The 17,075-nt window shown below is 38.7% G+C and overlaps 1 protein-coding gene across 11 annotated transcripts in view; it reads right to left on the reverse strand.

Annotated features, from left to right (window-relative positions):
* ect2 (epithelial cell transforming 2) overlaps window positions 1-17,075 on the reverse strand; it is a 74,610-nt gene that overhangs the window by 18,572 nt on the left and 38,963 nt on the right. For 7 of the 11 annotated variants that reach the window (XM_044199629.1, XM_044199625.1, XM_044199627.1 and 4 more), the window contains 13 exons: window positions 15,814-15,944; window positions 15,205-15,320; window positions 14,610-14,672; window positions 11,043-11,268; window positions 10,630-10,818; window positions 9,443-9,567; window positions 7,630-7,749; window positions 7,444-7,512; window positions 5,502-5,612; window positions 4,062-4,158; window positions 3,733-3,814; window positions 2,207-2,285; window positions 1,655-1,774 (listed from right to left, as the gene is read on the reverse strand). In XM_044199629.1, the coding sequence (XP_044055564.1) occupies window positions 1,655-1,774; window positions 2,207-2,285; window positions 3,733-3,814; window positions 4,062-4,158; window positions 5,502-5,612; window positions 7,444-7,512; window positions 7,630-7,749; window positions 9,443-9,567; window positions 10,630-10,818; window positions 11,043-11,268; window positions 14,610-14,672; window positions 15,205-15,320; window positions 15,814-15,944 (1,528 nt within the window). The remainder of the gene's footprint in view (window positions 1-1,654; window positions 1,775-2,206; window positions 2,286-3,732; window positions 3,815-4,061; window positions 4,159-5,501; window positions 5,613-7,443; window positions 7,513-7,629; window positions 7,750-9,442; window positions 9,568-10,629; window positions 10,819-11,042; window positions 11,269-14,609; window positions 14,673-15,204; window positions 15,321-15,813; window positions 15,945-17,075) is intronic. The other 4 variants (XM_044199632.1, XM_044199626.1, XM_044199622.1 and 1 more) reach the window with 3 other exon arrangements.

Here is a 17,075-nt window from a genome sequence, read left to right on the forward strand (position 1 = left end):
GCTGAGAAAGACAAAAGAGAGAGAAGGAGGGAGGGAGGAAGAGAGAGATGGGGGAGAGGATAAAATAGGACACTACATCATAGGTCATTGTTATTTTGGCAGTGTGAGCGAAGAGGGTGACAGTGATTATATGAATGCAAGAGTTAATCAGTGATTAGTCACTCAATATACATACAGGACTACATTGAAAGTCCATGTGTGTGGCTGTTCAACACAGGCTCATTAGGTGTCGCTGACACTCGCGAATCAGCGCAACCTCTTCTCTTTCATGACTGACTTTGCTAATTAGCACACACACACACACACACTGACTGTGTCAGCAACGGTAGACTGTGCACACACATGAATTGATCCCCCTTTCGATCTTGCTATTCTGCAAAAGTCTTTCATGTTCTATTAAAAATACACAATCTTTCAACTATTTTATAATCTAAAAGAGGACTAACACTTGAGCATGAGGAATTACTGAATTCTTCAAAATATTTAGAAAGTTTTATTTGAGTTTGACAGTCTGAACACGATCTAGCATCTCTCTGCATCCTACAATCCTGTCTGCTAACACTGTTGTTGACTGAAACTGCACGCAGGAAGAGAACTCACTGAATCGGTTTAGAAAATAAAGCTAAAGCAGACAGACAAGTAAGACAGATACAAGTAATACTGGGTCCAATTCAGACGTGCTGCAATAACTTTGTTGTTTGACGTGTGTAAACACGAGTGAGTGTGGAGTTACTGTATGTGCAAATGTGCTTTCAAAAAGCAGTGAGAATTTGTTGTAAACAAATGCTAAATAGCATAAAGGAGAATGAATGACATGACAAATGGTCATTTATGGAGCTAGAAAGGAAAATATCTAAACTATAGTAGAATAATGGCTGACATGTTGCACAGCTGGTAAGCTATAATACAAATATGGTATTACAAACGGAGCCTAAAATACAGCTTTCAGGCCTGGTCATATGAGAAAGTGGCATAGCAAAATTCATTTGCGCAACTTAGTGAAATATGTGGTTCTACAAGCTTGATGACGTAGCGACTACTCTCAGGGGTAGTTGGTGATATACTAGCACTAATCAGTCACAATAGCTCCCCGAGCTTCTTTCTATTTTCTTGTTACTGTGCCATTTACTCCCACTGTCATTTTGTTCCCAGGATTGTAGATCATCTTATTCAATGAAGAGTTTTATTGAAGGAAAAAACCTCTCTGAGCTTACAAGCTGCCAGCTCGTTATTGAATTGAAAACAGTGACTGTTGACTGTTAGGCTCCAGACCCCCGAGTCTCCTGTTTCACTTAAGGCCAAGACAGTGGTTCAGAGCTGTTTGAACTGCAAGCTTTTAGCCTAGCGAGGATGCAGCAGAGGCAGTGGAGGGTGATAGAATAGGGGATATGAATGAATGCTAGGGATGGTGCAATTTTAACTCTTTAACTCTGCTTAGAGAAATTTCATCATTTTAAATGTTGGTGTGATCAGGCCTTTAGACAAAAAACTTTATATTTAGATTTTTCAGTTAAGGTTAAAAGGTAGGTGAAGATTCAAGTAAGGGTTAAATACAGCCTGGTCAGGGCTGTAGGCAAACCGTCAGATTAGACTACGGTAAAACAGGTAAATTAAGTGTGAATGTCAAAATGGTCAAAAGTGTATTGGTGTTCACCTCAAGGCAGTCATTGAAGAGGAAGAGTGTGACATGTTCTCCACGGTCACATGGCTGGTCTCCCAGGGCAATTGTTTCTACTCGGTAAACCAGACTGCGATGGGAGGACAGCAAATTGGCCTGCACAGAAGACAAAACATAGAAAGTAAGAGGAATGGTGGCCGAGAGAGAGAGAGAGAGAGAGCGAGAGAGAGGGTGAGAAGAAAAAAGAAAATGAGACCGTAACATGTCAGCCAAATTGATAGAGAAAGAGAGGCATACATGGGAGAAAAAAAATTAAGGCAAAGTATTGAAGAGTAGACTGGAAGGTTACGGCGAAAAGAACGAGTAACAGAGGCCGATTTCACACAGGAGTCATTTGTTTCATATCTAACTATGGCTTGACTGATCTGTACACAGTCTACAATAGGTCTATTTTAAAAAGGGACAACAAGCAGAGCCTTACAATTTCAGTTTGTTTTGTAATGTGGGATAATATGAATTAAATAATTATAGAACTTTGTCTATCTACACAACCACAGACATGCAAACAATAGCAATCCTCAAACTTACAGGACAGCCATCAACTTCATAAACAACATCAAAGATCTGCTTCTGGCCTTCAGTCTTCCTTTTGTCCTCGTTGATGTGACTGGAGGGGAGGAAAGTTAGAGAATGGAGGAAAATAATGTTATTGTTCATCTCAGTAGTACTGAAACAAGTAGCCAAGAAATCAGTTTGACCAAAAGAAAAATAATCAACTACAATTTTGCTAATCCATCACTTGTCTTGAAAAAATGTCAAACATTTGCTGGCTCCACCTTCTCAAATGTGAGGATTTCCTGCTTCTTTTTTGTTTTACATAAATGTGAACTGAACCACTCTGAGATGTTGCAATTTACATCAAACTATTTTTCGACCTTTTATAGGGTAATACATTTATTTATTAATCGTAAATATAATCAACAAATAAAATAATCGTTGCAGCTCTACTTCTGGTTACAATTAAAAAAGCAACTTAGCAATTTAATTTCTCTAATTGCATTCATTTACCAATGAAAAAATCATCACACTTTTTAAAGTTTAAATAAATCCAACTATCTCAGATCCTGATAATCTGATTTGTTTTCTTCAGAGTTGATTGCTCATGGTTGGAACACGAAGACCAGATGGAAAATGGCAATAGATACAATTCAATTTGTATTTATATAGCACCAATTCATAACAGAAGTTATCTCATTGCACTTTTCCTATAGAGCAGGTCTATACCATACTCTCATACTCTAATATTTACAGTGACCCAACAAATCCCACCATGAGCAAGCACCTGGCAACAGTGGCAAGGAAAAACTTCCTTTTAAGAGGCAGAAACCTCGAGCAGAACTCAATGGTGGGCGGCCATCCACCGCTGCTGTGTTAAGTTTTGAGTGAGTGAGAGAGAGAGGTTTAGAGATAGAGCAAGAGAGGTATAAAATGTACAATACAGGAACATCAGTATTCAAATACAGATTTTTGATAAACATTACAGGGTTTTATAGAGGAGGCACCCTACTTCACCCACCTAAAATAAAGAGCGCCTCTGTTAATGAAAAGTAATTCACGTACATATTTAAAAAGTGAGCCAGTTGTTTGGAGGTAAGAAATTTATGTGGTGTGATAATTTACTGTATTACTCCTATATCTTCTTTATTATCTACAATTGTATGTTTCATGCTGTACATTGCTTGAAAGCGCACACCTATTGTAAAAGTCATGCAGTTGTTTTGATTAAAGCAAAAAAGGATTTGGGCATAATGTGACACATAGCTCTGAATATGACCTCCCAATGATCTGAAAATGCACTGAAATGTAATTCACCAAATTCTGGTCTCAAATATCTCAAGGCTTAAAAAGCTTTAACAACAACAAAAATAATATAAAACAATATTAAAATTGTTTCTTGTTAAATCTTGGTTCAACAATGGTCAGTTATTACAAGTTGAACTTACATAATGGTCAAGACTTAGTATGATAGGAGTTCACATGCAGTGTTGGAAATGATCAAACAATGCTGGCTGTGTGATCATCACAAAAGAAAGGGTAAGGTTACACCAACTCACGTCATGACTTCTTTCAAAGACTCAATTGCTTTCTCCAATGTTATCTTGTCTGGGTTGTCATCTGACGTATGCTTCTTTATGTCTGCAATGGTGGAAGAAAGGAAAAGTTCGGTAAGTAGGAAGAGATGAAAATCATGAAGAGAAAGGTGAGTAGAAAAGAATAGAGAGGAAGAGAAATTACAGACAGGTATCAACAGCAGATACTGGAGGAAGGAGACAGGTATGGAAGGAGAAAGATAAGGACAAAAAGACTAGGAAGGATGTAATTAACACAAGAAATAATTTCTTAACTGTTTAAACAAAGGGGTGTGTATATGAGTGTGTGTTACCGTTAAGAAGAAGGGCCACACTAGGCAGTCTCTGTACAGGTCTGATGAGTAGCTCCACTAGTGTCTGCCTGCCGCACTCTGGCTTGGCCTGGTTGATCTGTTGAATGAAAGCGTTAGTGTGACAGCATGTGTGTTTGTGTAAACCTAAGCGACATATTGAATCTGGAAACAAAAGTTTGCAATGCATGCTAATCACCAGCAAAGTGAAGGTCAATTTCGCTCAAGTCTATCTGTTCAACAAGACATTTTTTGCAGATAGCAGCCAGTATTTTCTAAAAACTGGCATTGCCAGAAAGTGTCACTACTTTGTGCACTTTTAAATGAAAAACCCAGAGTGAATTGTGACAACACACAGATTTAAAAAAAAAAAAAAGCTACATATGATGGACACAATAAAAAGTCATGCACATTGCTATATCAGCCCTGCAAATATACTGTACTACTTTTGTAAAGTTTATTAGACATTAAGTTTACATAAACTCAAGAAACGAAGTTACTCAGGTTATGCAGGTAATCTGAGGCACACACGCAAGTAATCTAGGCGTGTGTGCTGGGGCAGAAAGAGCACAGCTTCTCCTCACAGAGTAAAAGTGTCTGAATTTAAACAATCAAATACTCAGCTGTGGAAACCACCGTAACTTAATATACACCTTAACTTAACCACTTTTGACTTCTAAACCTACTTAGTGTTGGTTTCAGTTTTAGTCAGATTTTGAATGGAATTATTTTAAATATGAGGATGCATCACTACGTGTAATGACCTCTCCTTCCATCCCACATGACATTTAATAAATGAACTTGCTTGAGGACACTCAATGTAACCATGTTACTTAGGTGCATGTTAAGGCACTGATAGATTAACTTGCATGCAAAGACCTGCCATCCAATAGTAATAGACCAACGGTTCTGAACCTAGGCATGGGGACCTCCCAAGAGGAAACAAGATAAATGAGGGGTCACATAAAGGTATAAGAAAGAAAAGGTAGGTACACAACTAGGTTTATTGTTCCGACTTTCCCCTAACTTTTGCCATGTTCTTGTGAAATACTGCATACTTACACCGCTGAAAATCATTTTCATCTTCACAAGCCAAACAGATTGGGAACCACTGGTCTAGACTGAGTCACAGAAAGGATGTATATTAACCGTATGTAGAAAAGGTTTCAGTCGTAGTCATCAGGTCATCTTGTCCAGATGACTACGACTGAAACCTTTTCTACGATAGAACACTCCTGGACGAATGAGGGACTACACCGTCCTATTAACCGTATGCTGACTGACGAAGGTTTAGCTGTGAAATAATGTCACATATCAAAAGGTTGTCCTGTTTTTTTTTTTTCTTTGCCACCTCTTGCAAGTATTTTATACTAAATATATTGTATATACATGTCATCCACCAGTCAGGCACACAGATAGACAGTACAAATGCAAAGGTCATACCTTGAGAAAAGCATGGAAGCGTGGTTTTTGTTTCTCACACCTTACAATCGTCTCCTTGCTCATTTCAAAGAAGTTGACAAAGGGTGGGTAGGCCTTCACCAGCTCTTTAGACTTGAGAGAGAGATGAGGACAGGTCAGAAGCATTAAGAAGAAAACCCACACAGATACAAAAACAAAACAAAAAAAAAAAAAAAAAATTCTGAATCACAATTTGGATTGTTTTGCTTAAAGTTGTTTTCAAACTAGTCTCATGGAATAATTTGCATTGCTACCATACTTGCATCCCTCTGTGTAAATGGACAACCATTCTCAATAATTACACCATACCTGCCTGTCACTGCTTTAACTGTGGCTTAATTTTTTGAGTAAATAGAAATGGTGCATTAGTGTAATAAGCATTTATGCTCAGCAAACCAGCCTCACACAAATAAAGGATGAATAAAAGCAATGTAATTATCAAAGAAGAATTCTACCCTGATGTTATTCAACACAGCATCACAGGCAAAATATCCCTAGGTGTGTGCATGTGTGGGGAAAAGAGAACTGAAGGGAAAAGCAAGGTGTGCAGATTAGTTTGTGAGTAAACACTAAAATAAGGTAGAGAAGTAGAAATGGTGAAATAAGAAACAACTTACTAGAAATAAGGTAATGTATTAATGTACTTTCAAATAATATATATATATATATATATATATGAAAAATAGACAAATAAAAAAGGTTTTGTATTTTTTTCCTAATTATTATTGCAGTTTTGCACAATAAATGTTCCTAGTAATACAGTTAAGAGTACAAAATAGTTGGCAATAGTACAAGTAGCACAAATGGTACAGCGTAGCGGTGCATAATTCTCTAGTTTCTGAAATAAAACACAAAGAAAAAAATGCATGCATATCTGTGAGTTGTTACTGATAGCCAGCATTAACTAAAAGCATTTAAGAACTGTAAAATGAGGTCAGCATACTCTTTGTGTGATTGTGTAAATCAATGAACAACTGCTGCAGTAACCACTATTGCTATATCACACTGAAACCATGTTAACTGTGTTCACAGTATTACAGGACAAGCTAACAAGGCTAGCCAGTTAGCTTAACACTTAGCGAGGCTAATTACAGAACAGGCTAGTTACTGAAACTAGTCTTAACCGACATTACAGTGGTACAATACATACAAAACATCGACTAGACAGTGCAACATCATGAAATACAGAGAGAGAATTGAGTTATTGTGCTACATGAACCTTATAGCAGTAATATTACATTTTTCATTGTCAGTGACTTCACCGGTAGAAACATGGGAGACGACAAGGGGCGGAAAGAGGAGGAAGTGGAAATAAACCCGTAATTTCAAAATAAAGGTCTTTGAACATAAACGTCTGAACGTAAAGAAGTCACAACACAACATAGGCCTATAAAATATTCTTCTTTCTGGGAAATGAGTGCTTATAACTCTAGTTAACATTGCTATAAGCACAGTATAATGCATTATAAGTATGTTTATAATGCATTATAGACATGGGTTTCATAGAAAGTGTTACCAGAAATTACTCTGGAGCCCTGTATAACCTTGCATGCAAAGACCTGCCCTCAAACTGTTTTAGTAATTTACCAATGCCGGAATAAATACTGCAAGCACAATGCAACATTTCAATCTATGTAAGCATGTTGTGGTCTCCTCAGGTAAAGACAATGATACAGTGCATGGCAATGTCAAAGTCAATGGCTTCGACCTTCTCCAGCTGTTGGAAGCAGTCAAAATTGACTACTTCTGATATTAGTTAATAGTTTCTTATTTGATAGATGATTTGACTCCACTTTTTACACTGGTTTTATTTCAACAAAGCTGCAAAACAGAATTACATACTGAACAATTGTGTTATCTTACAGATGTGTGTAACAGCGAAAATTCAACATTTGCATACTAGTAGAGATTTGTTTGTACTCACATATTTGAGAATGATGTCTCCTACACTCCTGTCTTCTGACCAGTCTGTCAGGAGCTCCTCAAGGTCACTCTGATGAACAAACCATCAAACAAAAAATAACAGGTCGACAACTTCTCTTCAAAAATGACACCATCACAATGATTGGGTCAAACTTGGTTTTGATAGAAACAGTTGAGGACACACTACCTTTATTCTGGTGTGAACCTCGTAGATGTCTGGGATGCTGCCAAATATAGTCTTAATTTCTTCTTGGGCTAGGATGGGCCCGCCCACTTGCCCCTCTTTTTCTAATGGAAGCTTGAAAAGCTTCAAATAAAAAACAGATATGAGAGAAGTGCACAAACACACACTCAAACAGAATTAACTTCACAAAAATCAAAACATCCAAATGAAATACTCAAGATGCTTTCAAAGCCTTGGCATCAGTAATACAATATGTTAGGACAGTGAAATATGCATCTAACTTGTCTACAAACTGTATTTTCATATACATGTCTTGACAAGATGTAGCCTAATGTGTTGATTCTTTCAGTTTGCCTCCCATGTTGCGTTTCTGACTGTCAGTTAAGATTTGAGGTTTGTTTCACAACTGTAGTTCTGTTCATTTTCTCAAAACCAAGGAAAAAATTTCATTGCTGCCTTTTAGTTCTAGTCTGCTTCATGTTCACTCTGACTAACTAAAAAACAAACCAAGAGCAGTAAACACAATGTTATTGAGACTGACAGGTAACTCATTCATTGTTTTGACGATCTGAGCTGTGTCAATATAAGTAATACCTGAGTGGTTCCAAGTGGACATGCCATGATCTCTGAACACAGGTATGTGTCATATACATAACAGAGGAAAATGTGTTTTTTTCAGACAAGATAGGAAATTCTAAACTGCAGTGAAAAATTACATGTATTCAGGTCTCTAACTTAACTTTTGTCACCACCATCCCAAACCATCTCAAAATACAATTTAAACCATCCCAAAGTAAATGCTGACCGTCCCAACAAAAATAAGTGTGGTTGGAGTTTGTCCCTGTCTCTTCTGCGGTGAGTTTTGCCAGTGTGTTTTTTTTTTTTTTTTTTGTAGAAAGCACAAAATTCCACCACCTCTTCAGGACGCCATTGTAACTGCCTGACAGCTGCGACATGTACACTGCTTTCAGATGTCATTGTCGCGGTTCATCTTCTCGATGTGTGTCCGTATGTCAGTGTGTGTGACAGAGTGCTTGCGCACTCATGGATTGTGTACTCTTCACAATTCTACATTGACAACTTTGACAGAGATTGTTACCGTTTAATTGCAGTTGAATTGAATTATGAATTGACTATAAAATAGGCAGTAATCAGTAGCACTACGACTCATGCCTAGCATGCCGTGATTACTAAATGTCTGGATTATGGAATCAGCCTCAACTGCGTTATCCTTTGATAAATGGCACGGTAGTGGAGCTACAGCGGCAATATTAAGTTGATTTTAGCAGCATGTGGTGAGTTAGTTTTTAGAAGAGAATAACCTTATATTCACAGATTTAGTTTAAACTGGCCAGCTTTTGTGAGGACAAGGAACAGTTAAACCCAGTAGAATACAACAGAGAAGACTGATTACAGGAGAGGGAGATGGCAAAAATCTAGGAAAGATGTTTGAGGCAGAAAGGCAGAGAGACAAGGAGAGAGAGTAAATGAAAAGGAACACTGAATTTCAACAGTGAAATGGAAGAAGCCTAAGAAAGATAGTAAAGAAAAAAATTGATTTTAAAGAGGAGGAAGATAGAAAGAGAAATGGTCAGGCAGGTCATTTTCTCCCTCACTGGTCAGCTGTTTGACTCTCCGCTGGGACCGACTGATAAGACAGGCCAAGTGAGAGCATGCAAACAAACACACACACACACACACACACACCTTTAATCATTGTAGCTTAGCCTGAAACTGTTGTCAGGGGCAACCGACTGGCCAACCTGGGAGGGAGGAATTGTCCACATTGTGCAAACACACAGACACACACAGCTACCTGTAGGATGGTGCTTAAAATGTCTACATAGTTGCTCTCAGTCTGGTAGAGCTCCTTGGAGACCTGCCACCTGGCTGACTGCCTGGACAGAACCGGAGTTGAACTCTTGGATGGCTTTGAACACTCTGGAGAAAGGACAAGACAGGCAGGGAGGAAGGCAAGTTGTTAATACTGCACTGAAGCACGGACAGACACCGCCAGGTGTCCATCCACAATTTTTTTTAAGCAATTCCAGTGAAATTAGGGCTGAATCAAAATAGCAAATTGTACTGAATTTTCTAAATGTCTAAGTAAAACCTACAGTACAGGCTACATGTATTTGTGCATGTGTTTTGAAGGCAGATGGAAACATACCATTTCAGTTTTGTTCCTGATATTTTTGCTAAAGAGAAAACATTTAGGAAAATCTTGTAGTATCCTGTAGTATACACTGGATGCGCCATACAGCATCAAGTACAGTAAACTGGGATGTGCCGATCTGGGGGATCAATATGATAAAAGTGCTGCTTTTCTGGAACGCTGACGTCAAGACACCGTTGGCGTGGGCTGATCTCTGCCGACTTGGTATTGCCACGCAACTACGGTTGTGGTTTGATAGCATTTTATTAAATCCAGTTTTGAATCTGCGCATCGAATTAAAATTCTTTTGAATCCCTTATGGAAACTAAAGATGTTTAGTTTTTGCTCATTTTAAAGTAACTACAATTATATGTAATTATAAAGTTGATAAACTTTAAATATTAATATGATATGCATACATTTTTTACTACAGAACTCTTTCATCTGACGTGACATGATCAGCTAGATCATGGGGTCACTACTAACAATCAATACTTGGCTTGCAGAGAGCACATTAACCAAACAACAGCCAAAAGTATGAATGAATGATTTGATGAATGATGGATGATTTTTAGACATTCATCTGAATGGTCTTGTCTAATGTAAAGCAAGGAATGCTTTATATTTATCCCTGTAAAGGTGCTCGTCAAAAAGGTGCTTTATTTTCAGCACACTGAATATAATGCTTGCTGTCATGCCTGGTGATACTCTGGTCTGCACAAGTCCATGTTCACTTTTGTACTCCATTACACTCATGGCCTGGGCATAATCTAGTGCATCACTAAAAGAAATTGCCTGATCTCTGGTAACAACATCAGCACAGCCCTACTCTTGAAGCAAAACCTGACCTGCAGAAGTTTCTGGCTGCTGCTGCTCCTTCTCTAGTTGTTGAAGGAAACCTGTGCTCAGGTGGGACTTTTTCCTCCTCTCTTCCCTGTCTGTCCTAATCCACCTTTTCCTGATTTTCCTTCTTCTTATCCTATTCCTGGTCACAGCATCGTCTCTTTTGCTCTCTGAACTGTTCCCTAGTCTGTCTTCTGGAATGAAGAGGGGATCATCTTGTTACTGTTTACTTATAAGATAAGAAGAGAGAAAAAATCATAATCACAGAAGAAGAGATCCTTCAAGGTATTGCATTTTTCCACCAATATATAACTGTCAACCAGACCAAAAAAATAAATAAATAAATAAATAAAAATAAAAAGGGGAGATTTAGTGTGTCAAGCAGGTGTTTTCCAGTCCCCCATCATTTTCCTCTTACCTGCCAAGGCCTTGCATGTCTCAGGGGTGTTAGAGATGTCCAGCAGAGAACTCATGGACAGGGAGTGCTCTGCTGACGGCCTTTTGCGTGGTGGAGGGAAGGGGGAGATCTCTGTCTCCTTGGTGAGCTGAGCCAGTGTGTCCCTCAGACGCCGACGCTTACGGTTACTGTTCGGGGTGGTGAGGGACAGGAGGGACACTGCCTTCTTCATGGCTGGGCTGTCGTTCTGTAGTACAGTGGGACAAAAAGAAAAATATATAAAAAGGAGATAAGGATTGAAGAAGATAAATTCAAGATCAGTAAAGGAAAGCTGCATGTCTTGCAAATTATGATATGGAAAAATGTTAAGGGAAAAATTAAAAAAGCAAAAACCTGTTGCAATTGATACAATTATCTGTTGAACAGTGAGGTAAGCACATCCGAAATGTCATACTGTCTTTTTCTCTTAAGTGTAAATCTTGATTTCTGGTTATATAATGCTGTCATTCTGGCTAAACTGGATCTTGATCTCAATTGCGCTGTGTAACGGACGGCAGCTATTGTTGTTGGACCAACTATCATAAGACCCCTGAAAGATCCAATGACAGTTTTCCATATGGCTGGGATAACCAAGCCGAGCTGTGAGCAAACACAAGCACATGTTGTACAGTGCGAATGGTTTCCCTCAGGACAGGGTGATCTAGTAAAACGCACCTTGATGATGTATTGTAGGTGAGCTGGTTTGCACAAACTGCAGTGAAAGCCTGTTGCCTGCAGTTCTTCTTCTAATAGCACACTGTGATTTTTTACTGTGTTTTCTTGTAGAATTCCTATACTTATAATCTCTGTGATAAGTGCATTGAATTTCCATTGCAGTAAAGAGGTTCACTCATGGAAAGATTTAATGTGAAGCAACAGCAGCAGGAAATGTTTGGTTGCATTAATAGTAACTTAACACAGCTCTGATACAGTTCTGATATGGCTGTAAGACAGCAATCAGTAATTTCTGAGAGTAATAACTCTAAAGGAATGTAAAAGTGAAAAAAAACTCCAAAACACAGGCTAGAAAGTAGGCAGGGTGTGAACTTCTCTCTCAGGTGGAAAAACGTTAAATCAGGGCTCAACAATAATGATTGCCTGGGGCAAATAAATGCCATGTCGGGCAAGTAAATCTCGCAACTCACATGCCCAATTGGGCAAGTAGTAAAAAAAGAATTAAACACATTGTTTTTTCCGGAGCTGATGATGGAAGCAGCTAAGGAGTGAGCCATCTCACAAACATTTAAAAGATTTGTTACTTAATGACATATCATTTTGTCTTTTATTACCACACATCAGTTACACCTATAAAACTTCATCATTGTACTTTGAATCAATCATTCATTTATTTTACTATTTTACTTTACATTTCCTTATCATTAATATTTAAATTTATCCTTACTGTATTTGTATTTTGTGTATGCATTGTCTTTAACGCTTTAGATACTTTTGAGCTTTAAAACTGTATCCAAACTGAGTTGAAAAATTAGGTGTTTTCCCCACATTAAGCCCCTAAAGAGTTTGGAAACTTACGGGCTTCCCCATGCTGTACTCTCCCCGTACTATTTTTAGAATCTTAGTGGAGGCGCCTATATAAAGCAAAGCTTCTTGCACTCACAGCGCTCTCTCCGAGCCACAGCTTCCTGTTACTGGAACACACAAGACAGCTAGAGTGGCTTCGACTTCAAAAACTTTTTAAATTATAGCAGTATATTTCTGCATCTTTCTGGTGAAAACCGTTTGCTGGCAATACCTTGGTGAGATTACCCGCCTACCGTTAATTCCCTTCCAGGACTCTGTCGGGTTAGGAGCAATACAAAGACAAAGGGTTTGCCAGTACATGGTGTAAACGGATACAAAATTTTATATTAATTGGAATTTTATTTAACTATAACTATAGGCGACTACCTTTAAATCTATACACGTTCTGCCTCTGTTTAAGGAGGTCTTTTCTGTTACAATTCAATTTTATTTATATAGCGCCAATTCATAACAGACGTTCTCAATGCACTTTTCCTGTAGAGCAGGTCTAGACCGTACTCTTTATAATATTAATTACAGAGACCCAACAAATCTCACCATGAGCAAGCATTTGGCGACATTTAGGGGCAGTACAAAGACAAAGTCTTTGCCAGTAGACGGCGTCAACCTGTTGCTAAATTTAAAATAAATTGAAGCCATTTTAAAGTGATTATGTGGGATTAAAAGGATAAGTCACCTAACATCAATACTCCTAACATTAAGAGGCCTTAATTAAAGGCATGTGAAAACAGAGCCAGACCAGTTTAATTTATTTTGTCATTATAACCCTGAGATACTGAGTGAATAAAATCCCATAAAACGTAATAAGCCCTTGTGTAACTAGTTTGTTCTGAGCGAGAGCTCACAAAAGTATATATACAGGGTTCTCCAAGAAGGACACCGCATTGCTCCCCAAGAGGTAAGGTTCACTGATTTGCCTTAGGCATATACACACACACACACACACACACACACACACACATACACCTCAGGGGTAGAGAGCCTGTGTAGGGACCCCTTCCAGGACCAACCAGATGTTAGGATCCGGTGAAGCCTCCCAACTGTTAGGAGTGAATTGGTTAGGGGTTTAAATTCTGATAAGGTTCTTGAGATGGAGTGACCTGGGCAGGTTTGTGGGTGCGCAGGAGCGCTTCCCCAGTGGTGGAAACCCTGTAACAGGAGACAAAGACACACACCCCTGTCTACATCAGTGGAGCTGAGGTGGTGCAGGTGAATACTTTTAGGTTCCTGGGAATCAGCAGAACTGAGAAACTGACATGGTTCTCTCACATCTCCACCCTGGTGAAGAAAGCTCAGAAACAGCTGTAAGAAGGCAAAATTCCCGTGCCAAGTTCTTGTTAACTTTTACAGAGGAGCAATAAAAAGTATCCTGACTGGAAACAACACAAAATGGCATGGGATGTGCACGGCACAGGACCAGAAGGCTCTGCAGTGGGTGATTAAAACTGCTCAGAATCATTGGTACCAATCTCTTGAGCATCAGTGATATCGGTGAGGTGCCTGTGCAGAGTCCAAAGGATACTAAAGGACAGTAACCACCCCAGCCACAGCCTGTTCACCCTGCTGCAGTCTGGCATCCTCAGCACTCCACCAAGAAGTATCCACTGTCGTACCACCAGACTACTGAATAGCTTCTTCCCTCAGCCTGTGAGACTCCTAAATTCATCCTCAACTTAACTTAACTTCTGTTATGAATTGGCGCTATATAAATAAAATTCTATTGAATTGAATAAATTGAATTCATACATCACTGTGTTGTAAAATTATCAATAAATCTATCTTGTATACTGTAAGTGCTTGGTATTAAAAAAGATTAATGTTACAAAGAGAATTTAAGGACATGGTTAATCCAGTGTTTTTATACTGTTTGCATATAATTCTTATACAAATACAAAGAGGCAAAAAAGTTGTTTGCATTGCAGTGTTAACATGCAATGTGTAACAAAAGAGTTTCCCCTCGGGGATCAATAAAGTATTTCTGATTAACAATACTCATAATACACTCACCTTCTTGTAGAGGTACATGGACTCTCCGGCCCGAGCGTCCATCTGAATGCTTCCCCAGAACCACTACCACAGAAGAGAGAAAACTGTTTTTACTGACCCCTTGGTTAGGACAGAGGTAGGTAGGAAAAAAATAAATAAAAAAAGATTTGATACTATAATGACATACGCTTTCCTTTGAAAACCAATAAAACTGGTAGAGTAAAGAAAAGGCCATACTGATTGTGGGGTTGTAACTACAGCTCAACCACCACTATCTTGGTTCAAATTGTTCATCCACTGGAAGGGAAAATCTATTATTGATCCTTCTCTCTTACAGTGAGACAGAGAGAGAGAGAGAGAGAAAGCAGAGACTGTACGAGACTGTACTGAGACGATTGAGGTTTAAACTAAAAGGAATCTTGATCAGATGATCATTTGGCATTCTGTTTAGGAGGAAAAAAAACTAAGATGCATTATTTTCCTCCTTGTGTCTGAATCATCTCGTAGCAAAACCTCCAAGTAGTCCGAGTATACCAATTAATCTGCCATGTCAAGATAGTATTTGATCAGTATCACGAAGGTGTCAAACTACGAACTCTACTTTTTCCAGACCTACCTCCTGTTTGACCACGAAGAGTTTCTTAGAGAGAGAAAATGGCAGCTCCTTTACTGAGTTTTCCTCCACCACCATGTGTGTACACCTCTCATCTCCAATCTCCAGGTAACTGCCACCTTAGAAAAACAGGGAGATGATGAGATATATATATATATACACACACACACACACACACACACACACACACACACACACACACACACATAATGCAGGTGTGAATGTCTCACAACAGAAATGACCATTAACTAAATCCCTTCCCCAAACAGCAATAGTCCAATCATAGCTTAGCAACTGTAACTAGGCACAGCAGGTCTGTCAATCTTTGGATTTCCAAACATGATCAAACAGTCCGCATGGGGATATAGCTAGACTAATACTCAGTATCCAAAGAATTTGGAAGGTGGTGTTATTTATTACCACCTTTCCAAAAATACAAGAGCACAAGTGTAAGCACTGAAAACAGTGTGTCTGTCTAACATAAGCCGCTTATGTTAGCATGCCTGGCTAACCAGCTTACTAGAGGCGGATGGAACCACAACCAAATAAAACACAGAAATAACAACTGCTGCAGAGATACAATGACAGATCCCTGTGTGCTGCAGCACTGACCGTGTTTGAGAGTCCTCTCCTCCATGTTGGCCTTCTCTTCATCTGAGAAACCCAAAAAACTGAGAATGCAATCCTGGAATGGAGGCACTTTGAACTCTGTTCGAAACTCCTCTTCTCCTGCATGGAAGTACCTTAACGCATGAAGGTGGGAGAAACAAGATTACTATCAAACCATGTAATGTCATATTATATTTTAATAGGATTTGTGTGTTGATCAAACAATTAGTATAAGCTTCCACTCAGACACTGTTCCTCCTGCTAGAGTAATTTTGGTCTTTTGTAACTGCTAGATGCAGAATATATTTTATTTATTGTAATTTAACATTAAACAGAGAACCTACTATGTAGTAACTATCCTAAAGGGAGGAAAAGGGCAAAAGTTATACCAATGCGATTCAATCAAAAGTTAATTCTAAACATGTATTAATTGCAACAACAATAAAATGGTCTAATACTATCATAACTAACAGACTGTTATGAAAACCATATGAATGAAAGGCACCATATTTCATGGATTACAGTAAGAAATCACACCACTACACAAGTCTCCCTTCTAGGCAAATATAATATGCAGAAGTAACAATAAACATTAGAGCTTGATACACCGGCATGGCTTATATTATCAGCCAATTTTAGCTTTTATCAGGGATAGCATATTGGTAGGTAAGTAACAGGACACTGCAGTACAAAAATGTCAAAGACATGTTTGAGATTATTTAGAAACAGAAAAACTATTACATAGTTTGTCCACCCGAGAGCACTGGCGGTTTATTTATCAACTATAAAATGTCCTGCTCAATACATACAGTATCTTGGTCAGCATTCTTGCCTTTTTCCACTGGAGGAACTTTACACCACGTAAATACGTTATTACGTTATTTTAACCAGTGAAAGCGCCAGTCAGTGCCGGCTAAAAATTAGAGGCTGCTACATAAATGCTTTGCACACTGCTCTTTGCTAATGATAAAGAGAGCGTTAGAGTCAGAGCTTAGCAACTCTGTATTTTATTGCCAACCTCACATTCACACACTCGCACATGTAGCAAAAAGCTTGCACTGTTGAGAGCGGCTGTCGTAAAGGAGAGCAGCTTTGCAACACTAGCAGGCTGAGGTAGACAAAACACATTAGAGTACAGTAAAGAAAGGATCAGCTTTTGCTCTGCATAATTTTAGCCAATTCATTAAAATATGCCTGGATCAGCCCCGATACCTAACCTTAGAAACAGCTCAGGAGCTCTCTAGTTACATGACGTTAAGTACTTT

This window comes from Siniperca chuatsi, linkage group LG6, assembly GCF_020085105.1.
Source record: "Siniperca chuatsi isolate FFG_IHB_CAS linkage group LG6, ASM2008510v1, whole genome shotgun sequence".
NCBI classification, from domain to species: Eukaryota; Metazoa; Chordata; class Actinopteri; order Centrarchiformes; family Sinipercidae; genus Siniperca; species Siniperca chuatsi.